The following is a 14,742-nucleotide window of genomic DNA, read 5'->3' as shown; positions in this document are numbered from 1 at the left end:
CCGATAACTATCGAAAATGCCAAATATAATTCATGCAGTAAATCAGATAAAATTTTCTACGGGAGGCAAACAGGAAAGACATATGAAAATGTAACAATACCAGGTCACGAGCCATATATCTGTCTACATAGTCAACTCCAGAATTATTGACACCCTTCATGAAAATGAGTAAAAATGATTGTAAAAATGAACGATCCATAATGATTCAATTTTTTCCATAAAGGTTTGGGGAAACTACTTACTTTCACTCTCATAAAAAATCATTCTGGGGGCCTCCGGTGGCGTAGCCCGTAGAGCGCGTTCCATATGCTCATTGCGAGCCGCGACGTTGGCGGTTCAAGTCTGACTGCCACCGACCTTTGTCGCAAATCTCTCCTCCTAGTTCTTCCTGTCTCTCTACACTATCCTGTCTAATAAAGCTGAAAAAAGGCCAAAAAAAAAAAAAATTCTAAAATGTTTTTTTGTTTGTTTGTTTGTTGAGCCTTTTTCTCAAAGCAGGGGTCAAAATTACTGGCATCCATTTAAAATACCACCAAGCACAGTCAGGGCAATAATAAAAAAAATGTGTAAGCAATATTCTTCAGCAGCAGTAGTCTTTTAGGGGGCCCAGAATTCTTAGCTAAGCCGCCCGTTCAGATGAGACAAAAAACGTAAATGTAGAAATAGTTTGTGTTAAACAAGAGTAAAATGTACTCTTATAGGGTACGTACATTTTTATCCCCTGTGGATTCTTGTAAGCTGCACAAACACTGATCAAATTCTTGTTAGCCTCGTTACCTGGACCTATATTTACGTTGACAAAGTTTGTCGGGCACCAGGTGTTCTTGTGTTCTCCTGGCCAATCACGCGAGGCTCCAGACCCCGAGAGGCCGGAATGTTCACAGGTTTACAGAGTTATGAGGAAGTTTCAGAAAACGTATCTGCCGCTCGACAAATTTCCTCGTCACCCCGTCAATAATCAAGTGATGGAATCGCAAAAAGCAGTCGGGACGCAAAGTAAATCAAACGAGACAGGGCACCTGACCTGAAGCGAACGCGCGTTTGTCAGAAAGAATAATAAACTCTCGAATGACACTTGCGAGAAAAGGTCTGGCGCCGCGCGATGGAGAGAACAATGGAGGGGAAATCAGAAATGGCCTCAGGGTGGCGGGACATTGGAAACGCATCAAAGCAAAAACGGCGGAGGAGGGCGGTGGGCCAGAGGGCCAAGCTCGGCGTGCAGGACAGCCTGACATTGGGCAGCCCTGGTGTACAAGGACACAAAATGTGAAAAAGGTTCAGAGAGTTGAATGCTTTCTCAAGACACTGCATGTACGTGCAAGTGAATATTATGAGTGCATCCGAACCTGAACTCCCTGATTCATAACTGCATAGATAATGTGTTGAACTAGACCTGTGAACTAGACATTTTCGCGTGTGATTGACAAGGCAATTTCACAAGCAAAAAGAAAAGCAGGTCACATTGAGTGACTGGCATCTTCACATGCCACTGACTTTTAAAAACACAAACCGATTTTCACGTGAAAACAAAACACGGAGTAGTAAAGGTTTTTTCCACTCTCATCTTATAAACAGGATTATTTATAGTTCACATGTGTACTCTTCACATGTTTGGTGTTCACAAGTGGCTTTCAAACATGTGTTTTTTTTTGTAAGGGTCGGTATGTTTGTTAAGTCTGGCAAGTTTAAATAAAATCCATTTCCTATTTCACGATTAATTCAAACACATTAAATATACTTCAGATGCTTACTGGACAAGAATAACAAGATTGGACAAGACGTTCTATAGAGTCATACACAGACACACAGACATACACAGATAGCTACACTTGAGAAAAAAGGTCATCAGATAGTAAGATAGGAGGTCTAACAGGACAAAAGCTTCCACCCACAACCACTAGTTCCATCCCACGTCCTCCCACAGTCCTGCATATTATATTGTCCAAGCAGAGACAGGTTTCTGGTTGACTGATTAAAAAAAAGCATATCTAGTTTATAATCTGTAATTATAAGGCAGTGCACATTCAATGCCATTCACGGACACAATGAAAGTGGACATCCCCTTTAGCAAGCCGACATCAATGATTGTAAGTCAGGAAGACAAAACTATGGTGATTATGATTATGGACTCAACAATGACAAACGCACCGAATCCAAATAACACAATTATAAATAATGGCGACAAATATTAAACCAATGGAATGGACGCTCAGCAACGCACAGGCCAGTACGGATTAACCCGCTTCAGGATTCAATTACCAAGAATGCGGATTTTATAGACGCAAATACTGACAAGGAAATGTACATTTTTCGGATGCTATGGCCATCAGAGCCAAGGAAGTCAAAAACCGAAATGCAACACTGGTCGGGGAGTTTTTTGTAAGTGACAGCTGTCATGTCCGCAAACAATCACACAAACAAACGCTGGCGCACGGCCAACCAAACCCTGACGCGTAAATACGGCTCTGGTCTGGTGGAGTGACAACACCTTGTGACCAAGAATGAGGAATCAATGCGAAAAAAAAACAATTAATAAAATTTGCAGGAAATCGAGGCAGAACCGGTTTTCAGAATGGAGTAATACTCCATCACAAGGATGGCATTGGCACAAGGTGAACCCAGACTCCCGCCCCCCCCCCCCACCCCACACTGGCAAAGGACGAAGGTCAGAGTGGAGATGTGTGCAATCTCACTTTGGGGGGGGGGGGGCACGAACCGGATGCTGCAAAGCTGTTAAAAGACCTTTATGGGCATCAAAAATGTCACTTGAAAAAATTTGGTCACTTACAAATTTTTTGTAGCGCATCCAAGTATCAACTCTTATAAAAAAAAAAGAACTACCACCTACAGGTGGGCTTTGACCCCCCATGCCCCCCGCCCCCCCCCCCCCCCCCCATCATGATCCCATCTCTATCCGCAACCCATCCCGCATCCATAACAGGGACAAAAGTGAAAAACACTTCACGCTCAAAGAGGACCGACCGTCTGCTGCCATTTAAGAAAATAGGTCCCTGAACATTATCAGAGGGCTTTTTTTTGCTCAGACTTTTCTTGCAAAAGTTATGAGTCCCCGGTTTGAAGACACAGTGCATCCACCTGAGCCAATCAAACTTCATCATTTAAACCATTTAAATCATTTAAACTCTACTCCTTAGCCAACTGTCATCAAGATATGAACTGTATAATTTTTAGCAAACAATTTTTCAATAGTTCTGTACATGCATGTTTTGTATTTGATCTTGGATAACCCTACTTTTCATGGGGTTGTCATGTCTCAAAATTAACATTTTTGTTTTAACCTCAGTTGGCCAGATATAGTTTATGTTCCTTGTTGTTTACATTAGGAAATTAAAAAATATATATATAACACTGCAATTAAATGTTTGTTTGACATAAGTTACAATAACACACCGCCAATTTTTTTCAGAAGTGGCTTGTTGACGGAGAAAAAAAAGTTTGAGATAAAATGGATGCCGCCTCAAATGCATGCACATATTAGAAATATGGATGGCAGCTGAGATGAACAACAATTTGCCAATTACCAGGTGAATTATCACTCCCTTTAGACGTGCAGGAATTGAGGTATGTAAGTGACCAGAAGGAAATAAGGGGACAGGAATGCCGGTTTTACCTGAGAGGGATGTACCGTTCTCTCCGGCTGGGTGTGGTTCAGCCATACAGCATAAATAAAATGCATGCACTGTGGATGCCTCAAACACGAACACACACACACACACAGCGCACAGGCTTCGGAATCTCTTACGCCGAGGAAAGATCTCAAGTCTTCAGGTAAAGCCGCGTTTCTTGCTCACCGTCTTCGTTCCCGGCTGTCGTTTAGCGGATGTTCTCGCGGTGTCTGTCGCAATAGCACATGGACAGGTCATTAGGATGAATTTTTTTATTTTATTTCAAATTTCAAGGTTTAAGTTTCAAGTTTCCAAGTCAGGTTCAGAAGGCAGAACAGCGAGTGAGTGTAATTATACAATTATAATTACTGGCGGTTGTGACAGGATGATTTTATAGTTAATGTGAATAGAAGCCATGTATGGAAAGAAATAATTTTAAATTAAAATAAGCATGGACTATTTATTGATACGCTGAAGGATGGTCCGGAAACAAGGTATGAATTCAACCGTGAGGTAAAATGCTTAGAGGAATGAATTGGTAATAATTGGTAGTAATTGGTAATTTTCAGTGGGTCATTCGTTCATATATGCGCAAAATTAACTTGTTGCACCTTCTATATTTGTGGTTGGTTTTGAGCGCGTGAGGGAGCCACACTTTATTTAAATATTGAAATGGAATGCGAGAGGAAAAAAATGGGTAAGACGAAGCGCAGGTGTCAGTACAGGTGTCAGTACAGGTGAGAGGCTCACATCTCAGCAGGGTGAATTCTGTGGTGCGCTGGTCCACTCACCAGAAAGGACGTGCGGTGCATTAGAGAACATGCTTGCTGTGTAATATGTGAATATATTTTTGTCGCTTATTAGTATGCAAAATGACTCAATCTTAAATGACTTCATTCTTCTTCTTTTTAAAGAAAAACGTATCGCTGATTTGCTCGAAGGCCTTGCATTTTATAAGAACTTTATCTGCTCTTGTTCATATTTGGGGAAACCAAACGCATGGAGATGTGGTAAAAATATGTTTTTAAAAAAAAATTGCGTGATTTGTTCAGGATAAAAGCATACATGTGACATACGACAACGCTTTTACACAGTCTGCTTGTTCTCCTCTAAGACGTGAATGGAAACGTGTTGTGAACTAGGGGGGCTCTGCTCTTTTGTTTTTTTCAGAAATGAGGGGTTTTCTAGGTCTGCTGGTGTCCGCTATGTGCCTGTGTCTGCTGGGCCAGGCTTTTGCAGGTGAGTCAGTTCCGGAACACACCTGGGGGAGGGGGGGTTGGGGCGTCAAAAATGTGGGCTGTGCACGTTACCATGGCGAGCTTCTTTTATTTTTTTTTAGAAAAGTGCGTCCGCTAAAAACACGAATCCGTCCAGAACCTTTCAGGTCCTTGATCAGAGATATTTTATTTATTACCTCTGTTAGATATGTTCAGTTTGATTCACTGAAAATTCAATCACGGACGATTTTCTTTCAAGCTAAAAGCCCTGCTACACAATGTGCATTTTGACACAGTGTTTTCATCTACAGAAGAGAGCTTGGGAAGCAGATACATTCTGGATGCAGTAGAGGAGGCAAAAAGGCTGGTTGACGAGGCCTACAAATATTCCAGAGAAACGTAAGTACCTGAAGATGTACACTACATTAACCAAAAGTACACCTGACACCAAACACCAAACACCAAACATCTCATTCAAAATTATGGGCATTGATGTGGAGTTGGTCCACCCTTTGCTGCTATAACAATCTCCACTCTTCTTGGAAGGCTTTATATTAGATTCTGGAGCATTTCTGCAGGGATTTGCTTCCATTAAACCAGAAAAGCATTATTGAGGTTGGGCGCTGATTGGGCGATTAGGCCTGGCTCGCAGTTGGTGTTGGACGGGGTTGAGGTCTGGCCAGTCAAGTTCTTCCACACCGTTCTCGACAAAAAACAATTTCTATGTGGACCTCACTGTGTGCCCGGGGGGGCACTGTCATACTGAAACGGGAAAGGGTCTTCACCCAAACTGTTACCACAAAGTTAGAAGCACAGAAGCGTCTAGAATGTTACTGCGTTGAGAATTGCTCTTCAGCCGGAAACCAAAACCACGAAAAACAGCCCCAGAACCCAGAAGAGCTGTCCAGATACTTGTGTATTTATTATTTTGTGTTTATCAAAAAAAAAAAAAAGAGTTAACAGGCCCATGACCTGCCAGCACAAGTCGTGTTTTCAGTATATCGTTCCCCCCCCCCACAGGAGCCTGGACAGGGTGCGGAGGAACACGGTGAGCGCGGCTAACAGGCTGCGGCTGATGAAGCAGCCGTTCGGCGAGACCAGGTCGGCGGTGCGCGCGGCGGACTACATGGAGAACGCGCTGAGGCTCATCCAGGAGAACGTGCACGCTCACGGACGCTACAGGCGCTCCCTCAACGCCACGGGTAAGAGGCCCCACACACCGTCTGTCACACACACACACAGAGGCTCACACACACACACACACACGCACACACACTCACGCACACACGCACACACACATATACACACACAAACACACGCAAACACACACACACACACACACACACACACACACAGGCTCACACACACACACACACACACACAGAGGCTCACACACACACACACACCCACAAACACACACACAGGCTCACACACACACACACGCACACACACACAGGCTCACGCACGAACGCGCTCTCACACGCACACCCTTTGTGTCTCAGATCTTCTGACTGCAGACGAGCTGAACACTCTAGCCCGCCTGACCGGCTGCTCTGCGAGGGTCCAGCCCCCCTCCTGCCGCACTACCGCACAGATCAACAAGTACAGGACGGCCACCAACGTCTGCAACAACCGGTAAGGCCGCCAAACCCTCCCCACCAACGCTGACAAAACTCCCAGCGCTCCCATTGGCTGATGGCCAGTCATGTTCTGTGCCAGTGCTTGAACTGAACTGGGATGGGCTCTTTCGCTTATATGAGTACGGGCACTTTTTTTTATAGCGTAGCGCTACTACTGTTTAGCATTCCGGCATTCTGCAACTTCTCATAAGCTGAATTCACGGTCTACTCCCCCTCTACTCCTTAGCTTGACAAGGTGGAGCAGACTCAGCAAAATTAACTTTCAAAAAAAAAAAAAACCTTTTAAAAATTAGCTTGAAAAAAAAAATCACCCTTTCAAGGACATGCTTGGTAGAGATGCACTCGGGTAAAATGGTGGTGCTCAGTGCTAATGCTAACGCTAACGGTTTTCCCTTTTTTTTTTTTTTTTTTTTTTTTGTTTTGTTTGTTTGTTTGTTTGGCTCGCGTCCTTCGTGCCGACAGAAAAAACCCCCGCCTGGGAGCCTCCAACACCCCGCTCGCCCGCTGGCTGCCCCCACGGTACCAGGATGGCGTCTCCCTGCCCGTTGCGTGGGACAGAGAGCTGGAAGTCAACGGAAGAGTGCTCCCGCTGGTATGATTCATTTACTTTTAGTAGCAATATCACTAGTGGTTGCAGTTGTAGTAATAGCATAGTAGTAGTAGTAGCAGCAGCAGCGGTAGTAGTAGTAATAATAATAAATAATAAATAATTGTGGTAGTTTTACATGTACTGCCAGCAAATTTTCACTACGGTCCGTTTTGCCGACTGTTTCTGTATTCTCTGAAAGAAATGATACATCAGAAAATGAAGAGTTTGAAAGTGGAAACACTATATTCTTGGTCACCTCTTCTTGTTCCCCCCCCTTGTTCCCCCCCCCCCATCATTCCAGGTAAGGGAGGTGTCTAACCGCATCCTGAAAACGGCCAATGAGGATGTAGTGAGCGACAACATGTACACCCACTTGGTGACCATCTTCGGCCAGTGGACGGACCACGACCTGACCCTGACGCCCACGTCCCCCAGCATCCGCTCCTTCAGCAACGGCATCAACTGCGAGGAGTCCTGCGACCGCGCCGAGCCCTGTTTCCCCATCAAGGTAGGCGTCCGTCCCCCGCTGCTCACTTAGCGCGCTACGCTAACGCTCCCCAATCAGCGGCGCCGAGCCCTGCTGCTCACTTAGCGCGCTACGCTAACGCTCCCCAATCAGCGGAGCCGAGCCCTGCTGCTCACTTAGCGCGCTACGCTAACGCTCCCCAGTCAGCGGCTCCGAGCCCTGCTGCTCACTTAGCGCGCTACGCTAACGCTCCCCAATCAGCGGCGCGACCCTGCTGCTCACTTAGCGCGCTACGCTAATGCTCCCCAATTAGCGGCTCCGAGCCCTGCTGCTCACTTAGCGCGCTACGCTAACGCTCCCCAATCAGCGGCTCCGAGCCCTGCTGCTCACTTAGCGCGCTACGCTAACGCTCCCCAATCAGCGGCGCCGACCCCTGCTGCTCACTTAGCGCGCTACGCTAACGCTCCCCAATTAGCGGCTCCGAGCCCTGCTGCTCACTTAGCGCGCTACGCTAACGCTCCCCAATTAGCTGCTCTGAGCCCTGCTGCTCACTTAGCGCGCTATGCTAACGCTCCCCAATTAGCTGCTCTGAGCCCTGCTGCTCACTTAGCGCGCTGCGCTAACGCTCCCCAATCAGCGGCTCCGAGCCCTGCTGCTCACTTAGCGCGCTACGCTAACGCTCCCCAATCAGCCTTCAGCCCCACGTTGCATACATTTTTTGGGGGGGCCTCCGATTAAAGTAGATCAACAGGACAAAATAAAAAATTTGGTTTGTGGTGATGTCTGACATAAACCCCCTCCCCCCCCCCCCCCTTCTTTCTCGAACCCAGATCCCGGACACGGACCCGCGCCACAGCCAGGCCGCCTGCATGCCCTTCCACCGCTCGGCCCCGGGCTGCGGGACGGGCAACACGGGCTTCGTCTTCGGCGCGGGCAACGTGCGGCAGCAGATGAACACGCTGACGGCCTACCTGGACGCGGGGCAGGTGTACGGCTCCACCGACGCGCAGGCCCTGAGCCTGCGGGACCTGACCAACGACGGCGGCCTGCTGCGTGTCAACGAGCGCTACAGGGACGCCGGCGGGCGCGAGCACCTGCCCTTCGGCACCATGCCCGCCAACATGTGCGCCACGCGCAACGCCATCCTCAACACCACCGGCCTGGAGGAGGTGCCCTGCTTCGTGGCAGGTAAAGGGGGCAAGGGGTGCCAGTTACTGCCGTTTGCCGTCTGCCGTGGGCAAAACAACCCGTGTACGGGGCGGAGTTACTCTCAAAAAAAAAAAAACTAATGCGTTAATAATATCCTCCAGCGCACTTTTTTTTTTTTGTGTCAAAGTTAACTAGTTTTCTGCTGCAAACACGCAACTGATGTGTTCCAAAGGGAGTCTATTTACTGCGACGCCGACGGTGTTTGAGAGCAACGCAAAATGTGCCGTCCTTAACTAGACGTGGACTCTTAAACACATCTATTTAGAGGGAGAGAGAAAATGGCATTGAACTGAACACCCTCGACCTGGGTGTGGATACAGAAAACCGTGTGCAGTCACAGCTAGCTGTGGATCAGTCACTGCTACGATAGGTGAAATCAACTAACAAGCGAACAGACTCCTGAACGGGTATACGGACATGGCTGAAAGTCGGGTGAGCTGACCGAGGTGTCTCTTGTTGTTTTTTTTTTTGTTTTTTTTTTTATTGCGCAGGCGACGCCCGTGTGATCGAGAATATCGCCCTGGGGTCCGTCCACACGCTGTTCCTGCGCGAACACAACCGCCTGGCGCGCGCCCTGCTGCAGCTCAACCCGCACTGGAGCAGCGAGACCCTGTACCAGGAGGCCCGCAAAATCATGGGTGCCTACTTCCAGGTAAAGCTCGCCCCCCATCCCCCCCCCCCCCCACGCCACGCCACGCCGCCTCTCGCCTCTACACTCCCTCTGGAGTCCCACGTCATTAAGCTAACGTCACTCAGGAAATTAAATGCAGTCTAGTTAATTCAGTAGAACCCCTAGTGGGGCATGGGTTATTACCCCCCCCCCCCTTCCCAAATGAATCACCAGCGCCACTCTCACCCGCAGGTGATCACATTCCGGGACTACCTGTTCTACATCGTGGGGCCGGACTACATGGAGCGATACCTGCCCGCTTACCCCGGCTACGACGAGAACGTGGACCCCAGCATCGCCAACGTCTTCGCCACCGCCGCCTTCCGATTCGCCCACATGGCCATCCAGCCCTTCATCTTCAGGCTCGACGAGAACTACAGCGAAAACCCAGCGCACCCCAGTGTGCTGCTGCACAAGGCCTTCTTCACCCCCTGGCGGCTCCTTTTTGAAGGTACGTTTACGTTTTTTTTGGGTGGGGGGGGGGATTCAGCATTAGGACCGCAACAAAAAAAAGTCACATTAGAACAGAGGTGTCCAACCCTTGCTCCTGAGGATCTACAATTCCCGTAGGTTTTCATTCCAACTCTGTCCAACAAAGCACGCCTCACTCAACGGCTAGAGATCTGCCTGAGTTACTAAATAGTAGAAACTCTAACCATACAACCGTCAACTCCAACCGTAGCAACGCACACCTCGTTCGACCGTTACAGATCTTGTTGAGCTAATACGTGGTAGAATAATGGATAGAATCGAGTGTGGGAACGGTGTCCGTTAGCACGTTAGCACGTTAGCACTGCAATAGAACAAAAGCGGTCAGTTGGTCAGGTGTCCCAACAAAACTGGTCCCAACCGGTCTGGTGAGGTTCAGGGCAGCTTTTTTTGGGGGGCGGTCATGGTTGCGCTGACGGTGTCCTCACCCCCTCCCCCCCCCCAGGTGGTGTGGACCCCTTGCTCCGGGGCCTGGTGGGCCAGAGGGCCAAGCTCAACGTGCAGGACAAGCTGATGCACGAGGAACTGAGGAACAAGCTCTTCCAATTTAGCAGCAAACTGGCCCTAGACCTGGCCTCTTTGAACATGCAGCGGGGCCGGGACCATGGTCTGCCAGGTGAGGGCTCCTGACATATTCTCTCTCTCTATGTCTTTCTCTCTCTCTCTCTCTCTGTCTCTTTCTCGCTATCTGTCTCTCCCTCTCTCTACATCTCTCTCTGTCTCTCTCTCTGTCTCTGTTCAACTGAATTAGCTTTATTTGCAGGACAAGTAAACTTACTTGCTTACCCGCTGTGTGCCCTTCTCCTCCTCCTCCTCACCCCCACCCCCCCCCCCCGCCCCGCCCCGCCCCGCCCCCTCCCCCCGACAGGGTACAACGCATGGCGCGGGTTCTGTGGCCTGTCCCGGCCGCAGAACGAGGAAGAGCTGGCGGAGGTGATGAACAACACGGTCATGGCCCGCAAGCTGATCGAGCTGTACGGGACGCCCGAAAACATCGACGTGTGGATGGGGGGCGTCGCAGAGCCCTTCGTGCACGGAGGCCGCGTGGGACCCCTCTTCGCCTGCATCATCGCCACCCAGTTCCAGAAGATCCGCCAGGGAGACAGGTGAGAGCTGCGCGCGCTCGTGTGTGTGTGTGTGTGTGTGTGTGCGTGTGCATGTGTGTGTGCGCGAGTGTGAGAGTGTGCGTGCGTGTGTGTGTGTGCGCGCGAGTGTGAGAGTGTGCGTGCGTGTGCACGAAAGCAGACAGGCCTGAATAATAATTTTTGTTTTTAACTGAACAAGAATAAGGGAATCCCATCTTTCCATGTTTAGTAATGTCAGATGTTGCCCAAGTAACACTGAATACCGCTCCTCAGGCTGTGGTGGCAGAAGGAGGGCGTGTTCACCAGCCAGCAGCGCGCCTCCCTCACCCGCACGTCCCTCGCCCGCATCATCTGCGACAACAGCGGCGTCACCGAGGTCCCCATCAACCCCTTCCTGTACCGGCCTCGCGGGGCCGGCTACGCGCGCTGCGAGGACATCCCGGCGTTCGACCTGACCCCCTGGCAGGAGAACCGTGAGTTTACCCCCCCACGCCGCCCCCCGGCCCACGCCCCCCGTCCCCCGTCCCCTCCTCCTCAATGATCCTAATAGTCTGAGTAGGGTCACTTTCATGGACATTTAAAACCAGTGTTTGGCAACTCTTACGGTAGAAACCCCACATCGTTTTAGCCGGCGATTTTAGAAGAAGACTAAAACAATTCCAACTCTTCTTTCTTTCCTAAAAATAATTCAGAGGCACCACCACCTAAGCCAGCCCCTGGACCGAGAGGACCACCTGGACCACCAGGTAAGACTGCCCCTCTGAAATCATTTTTTTCTTCTGCATATTATTATTACTATTATTATTGCCACTGGAATCCATGCAGCTGTTCATGCCACTGCTGGTGGTAATACGACTACTGATAATACTACTACACCTTGCATTAGTAGTAATAGCAGCATTCATTAATGATTCATAATTAATGGTTCATAATTATTTGCGGTAATAATCATGCCATTTGAGCTGGAAAATACACTGCTGGTAGTTCTCTGTGTGTTATTACACTTTCTTTTATCCACTATGCTCGTGCATTTCATGTAATTTAGACCCCTTATTTACAGCATCAGACAGATAATTACATAATACATCTTCCTGCAAATCATGTTCCGAAGCTGAAGCTCAGGCTTATTAGATGTATTTACCTGATGTATATAGAACTTATTTATTAACCTTCATTTATACAGGGTAGGTTGTCTGAGCAAGCATGCTCTTTTGCAGCAACCCCGCCTCCCTCCCAAGTAGTTTGTTTTAAAGTTTATTTTACAATTATTTGGCAGATGCTTTCATCCAAAGCATGCTTGACCTGCATGTCTTTGGATTGTATGAGTATCATAACAAAATAGTAGGGTCATAACAATTAAGGATACAACAGGCCACTAACCCCCCCACCCCCCTTCACCCCCCTCTCTGTATAGGTCCACAAGGGCCAGCTGGACCTGCGGGCCCCCCCGGCCCCCCTGGCCCCCCCAGCAACAGCATCAGCAGCCATTCGGCCTTCGCAGTGCGGCTGGGGTACAACAGCCCCAGCCCCAACCAGAAGATCGTCTTCCGCGAATCCATCTACAACGAGCAGGGCCACTACAGCACCAAGACGGGCGTCTTCACCTGCGTGGTGCCCGGCCTCTACATGTTCGACTTCCACGTCACGCTGCACGAGAACGCGGGCAGCGTCGACCTGCGCCGCAACGGGGAGCTGATGTTCCACTCCTCCACCTCCCGGACCGACGGCTACATCACCGCGTCCGGCGGCACCATGATCCCCCTGCGCAAGGGCGACAAGGTGTGGCTGCAGGCCAACCTCGGGGGCAACGGGCTCACCGCCGACAGCTACTTCCTTGGGCACCTGCTCTACTAGGGGCCAGGCCACCTGAGCACCTGAGCACCTGACCGGGAGGACGAGCCCACCACCACCTCCCTACCGCACCCAGCCCGATCACCTGAACACCTGAGCACCTGAGCAGGAGGACGAGCCCACCACCACCTCCCTACCCCACCCAGCCCGACCACCTGACCAGGAGGCTGACCTCACCACCCCCCCCCCCCTTCCGACCCCATCCTCGACCTCAGGGCCCACAACATGCATGGTGTGAGATCATCATTTTTTTCTCCTCTTCTTTCACTCATATTCTCCCTTTTTTCCTCCAATGTTTCCTCGCAGTTTGACTCCAAAGAAGGAGAGCACAAATGTTGGCTTCCCCCACTAATGACTTTTTCTTTTTTTTAAAAAAAAAGGTTTTTCAATGTCAGTTCTAAACATTTTATGTCAATGAATCTAAGTCAAAAATCAGAAACACAGTGTAAGGTGTGCAGGTGTACAGGTGTATTCCAGTGTTATAATGATTTATGCATTATTTAATTTGTAAGAAAATAGGCAGGGTGTAGACTGATTGTTAAATATTAAATATTAATGCAGCACTGAAGTATTTAAGTAAGTAATTAAGTAATTAATTTTAATTTACAGAGAATGATAAATTAATATTCTAAGGAAATTTATAGAAATTCCTTAGTTATAGAAAATGGTTTATTGTTTGTTTTTTTTTTGTTTTTGGCTGATGCAAATGACCTGTTTTTGTTTTGTTGCTTAATAAAAATAATTCGTCATTTTGCATTAGAAAAATCAATACATATTTTTGAAGAATACAGTATATAGACGATAAATTGCACTAAAACGTAGACAGATTACTAGCTTTGAGACAATGACTCAGGTTATGGACAAAGAGATTTCATCTGCTCTCTGTATCAGATATTTATAAAAGATCACCCCACCCTATTTTGAAATCTCTGACAGAATCTCCTCTTTTTGGGTAAATGGTAGCATATACAAAGAACTGTGACTCTTACGTTACATGACAAGTGTCGAACTCCAGGCCTGGGGGGGGCCACAGTCGCTGCTGATTTTCAATGTGTTTTTGGCACCAAGTGGTTCACATGAGCCATTGACCGGAAATCCACACACCTTGGTCTCAAAGCTTTCAACTGGCAGATGATTGAAAAGAAACCCCCCCCCCCCGTATTACATTGACAAAATAATTACAAAGGCTTCGGTGGAGCTGATTTAATCTTAACTGTGTAATTACGATTACTCTTTGGTTTCTGTGAAAAAAAGACCTTTGCATTTCAGATTTAATAATCTGATTCAGTGTTTACTCTGTGAATATGAAGTATGATTTTGTTCCTGTTTTTTTAAACACTGGCAAAAACCTGTAACACTATATCAACCCATTCATTGTGTGAATGTAAGATCAATAAAATATATGTGTGAAAATTACCCGACTGTCATTTCATTGTGGGAACCTCATCAGTAGCATACGTAAGCATGAAAAACAACAACAACTAAACAGGCACCAAATCTCAGAAACCTCTCGGCAGTCCAAATCAACATGTTCAACCAATCAGACAATTAATGAATAAAACAACCCAGATGCACACTCCTCGTTTCAGGTGACAGATTCAGAGCATCCAAATAATTGTGCCAGGAAAGATTGCTCGTGCAAAAGGTTTGTGAGGACTCCCAAAAATCAAGGCATCAAATGCGAACTATTTAAAGGGACCAGATAAGGGAGAGGCAAATTATCGAATCAGAAATAGGGCCACTCAGCCACACAAGAAAAATTGGTATTAAAAAAAAAAATTCTAATCATATCTATAAGAAGTTATCCAGTCGCATATTTAGGGCTGAGGATATATGAAAAGAGACGGGGAGTCTTACCGTTGTACAGCCTTGCAAACTAGATCACGGAATCCTAAAGCCC

The 14,742-nt window shown here is 47.9% G+C and overlaps 1 protein-coding gene and 1 long non-coding RNA gene across 2 annotated transcripts in view; both read left to right on the top strand.

The window, feature by feature from the left end:
* The window catches only part of LOC135264695 (uncharacterized), a 75,423-nt gene that overhangs the window by 47,736 nt on the left and 12,945 nt on the right, over positions 1-14,742 (top strand). The gene's annotated exons all lie outside the window — the stretch shown is intronic.
* Positions 3,671-13,990, top strand: LOC135264683 (eosinophil peroxidase-like). The gene is made up of 15 exons (XM_064353457.1): positions 3,671-3,789; positions 4,797-4,865; positions 5,155-5,242; positions 5,864-6,045; positions 6,346-6,478; positions 6,946-7,075; positions 7,374-7,580; positions 8,369-8,726; positions 9,239-9,399; positions 9,610-9,868; positions 10,352-10,522; positions 10,775-11,012; positions 11,265-11,464; positions 11,684-11,737; positions 12,406-13,990. Exons 1-15 carry the CDS (start codon positions 3,696-3,698, stop codon positions 12,843-12,845), a joined length of 2,784 nt encoding a protein of 927 aa, XP_064209527.1. The 5' UTR covers positions 3,671-3,695; the 3' UTR covers positions 12,846-13,990.

The sequence above is a fragment of the Anguilla rostrata genome, chromosome 10, assembly GCF_018555375.3.
Source record: "Anguilla rostrata isolate EN2019 chromosome 10, ASM1855537v3, whole genome shotgun sequence".
NCBI classification, from domain to species: domain Eukaryota; kingdom Metazoa; phylum Chordata; class Actinopteri; order Anguilliformes; family Anguillidae; genus Anguilla; species Anguilla rostrata.
This window is presented reverse-complemented; position numbering and strand designations above follow the sequence as displayed.

Coding starts and splice junctions, on each gene's coding strand:
- LOC135264683 (XM_064353457.1), top strand. CDS start 3,696: ATGCACTGTGGATGCCTCAAACACGAACACACACACACACACAGCGCA. Junction 4,866..5,154: donor GCTGGGCCAGGCTTTTGCAG/GTGAGTCAGTTC, acceptor TTTCATCTACAG/AAGAGAGCTTGGGAAGCAGA. Junction 11,465..11,683: donor GACCCCCTGGCAGGAGAACC/GTGAGTTTACCC, acceptor AAAATAATTCAG/AGGCACCACCACCTAAGCCA.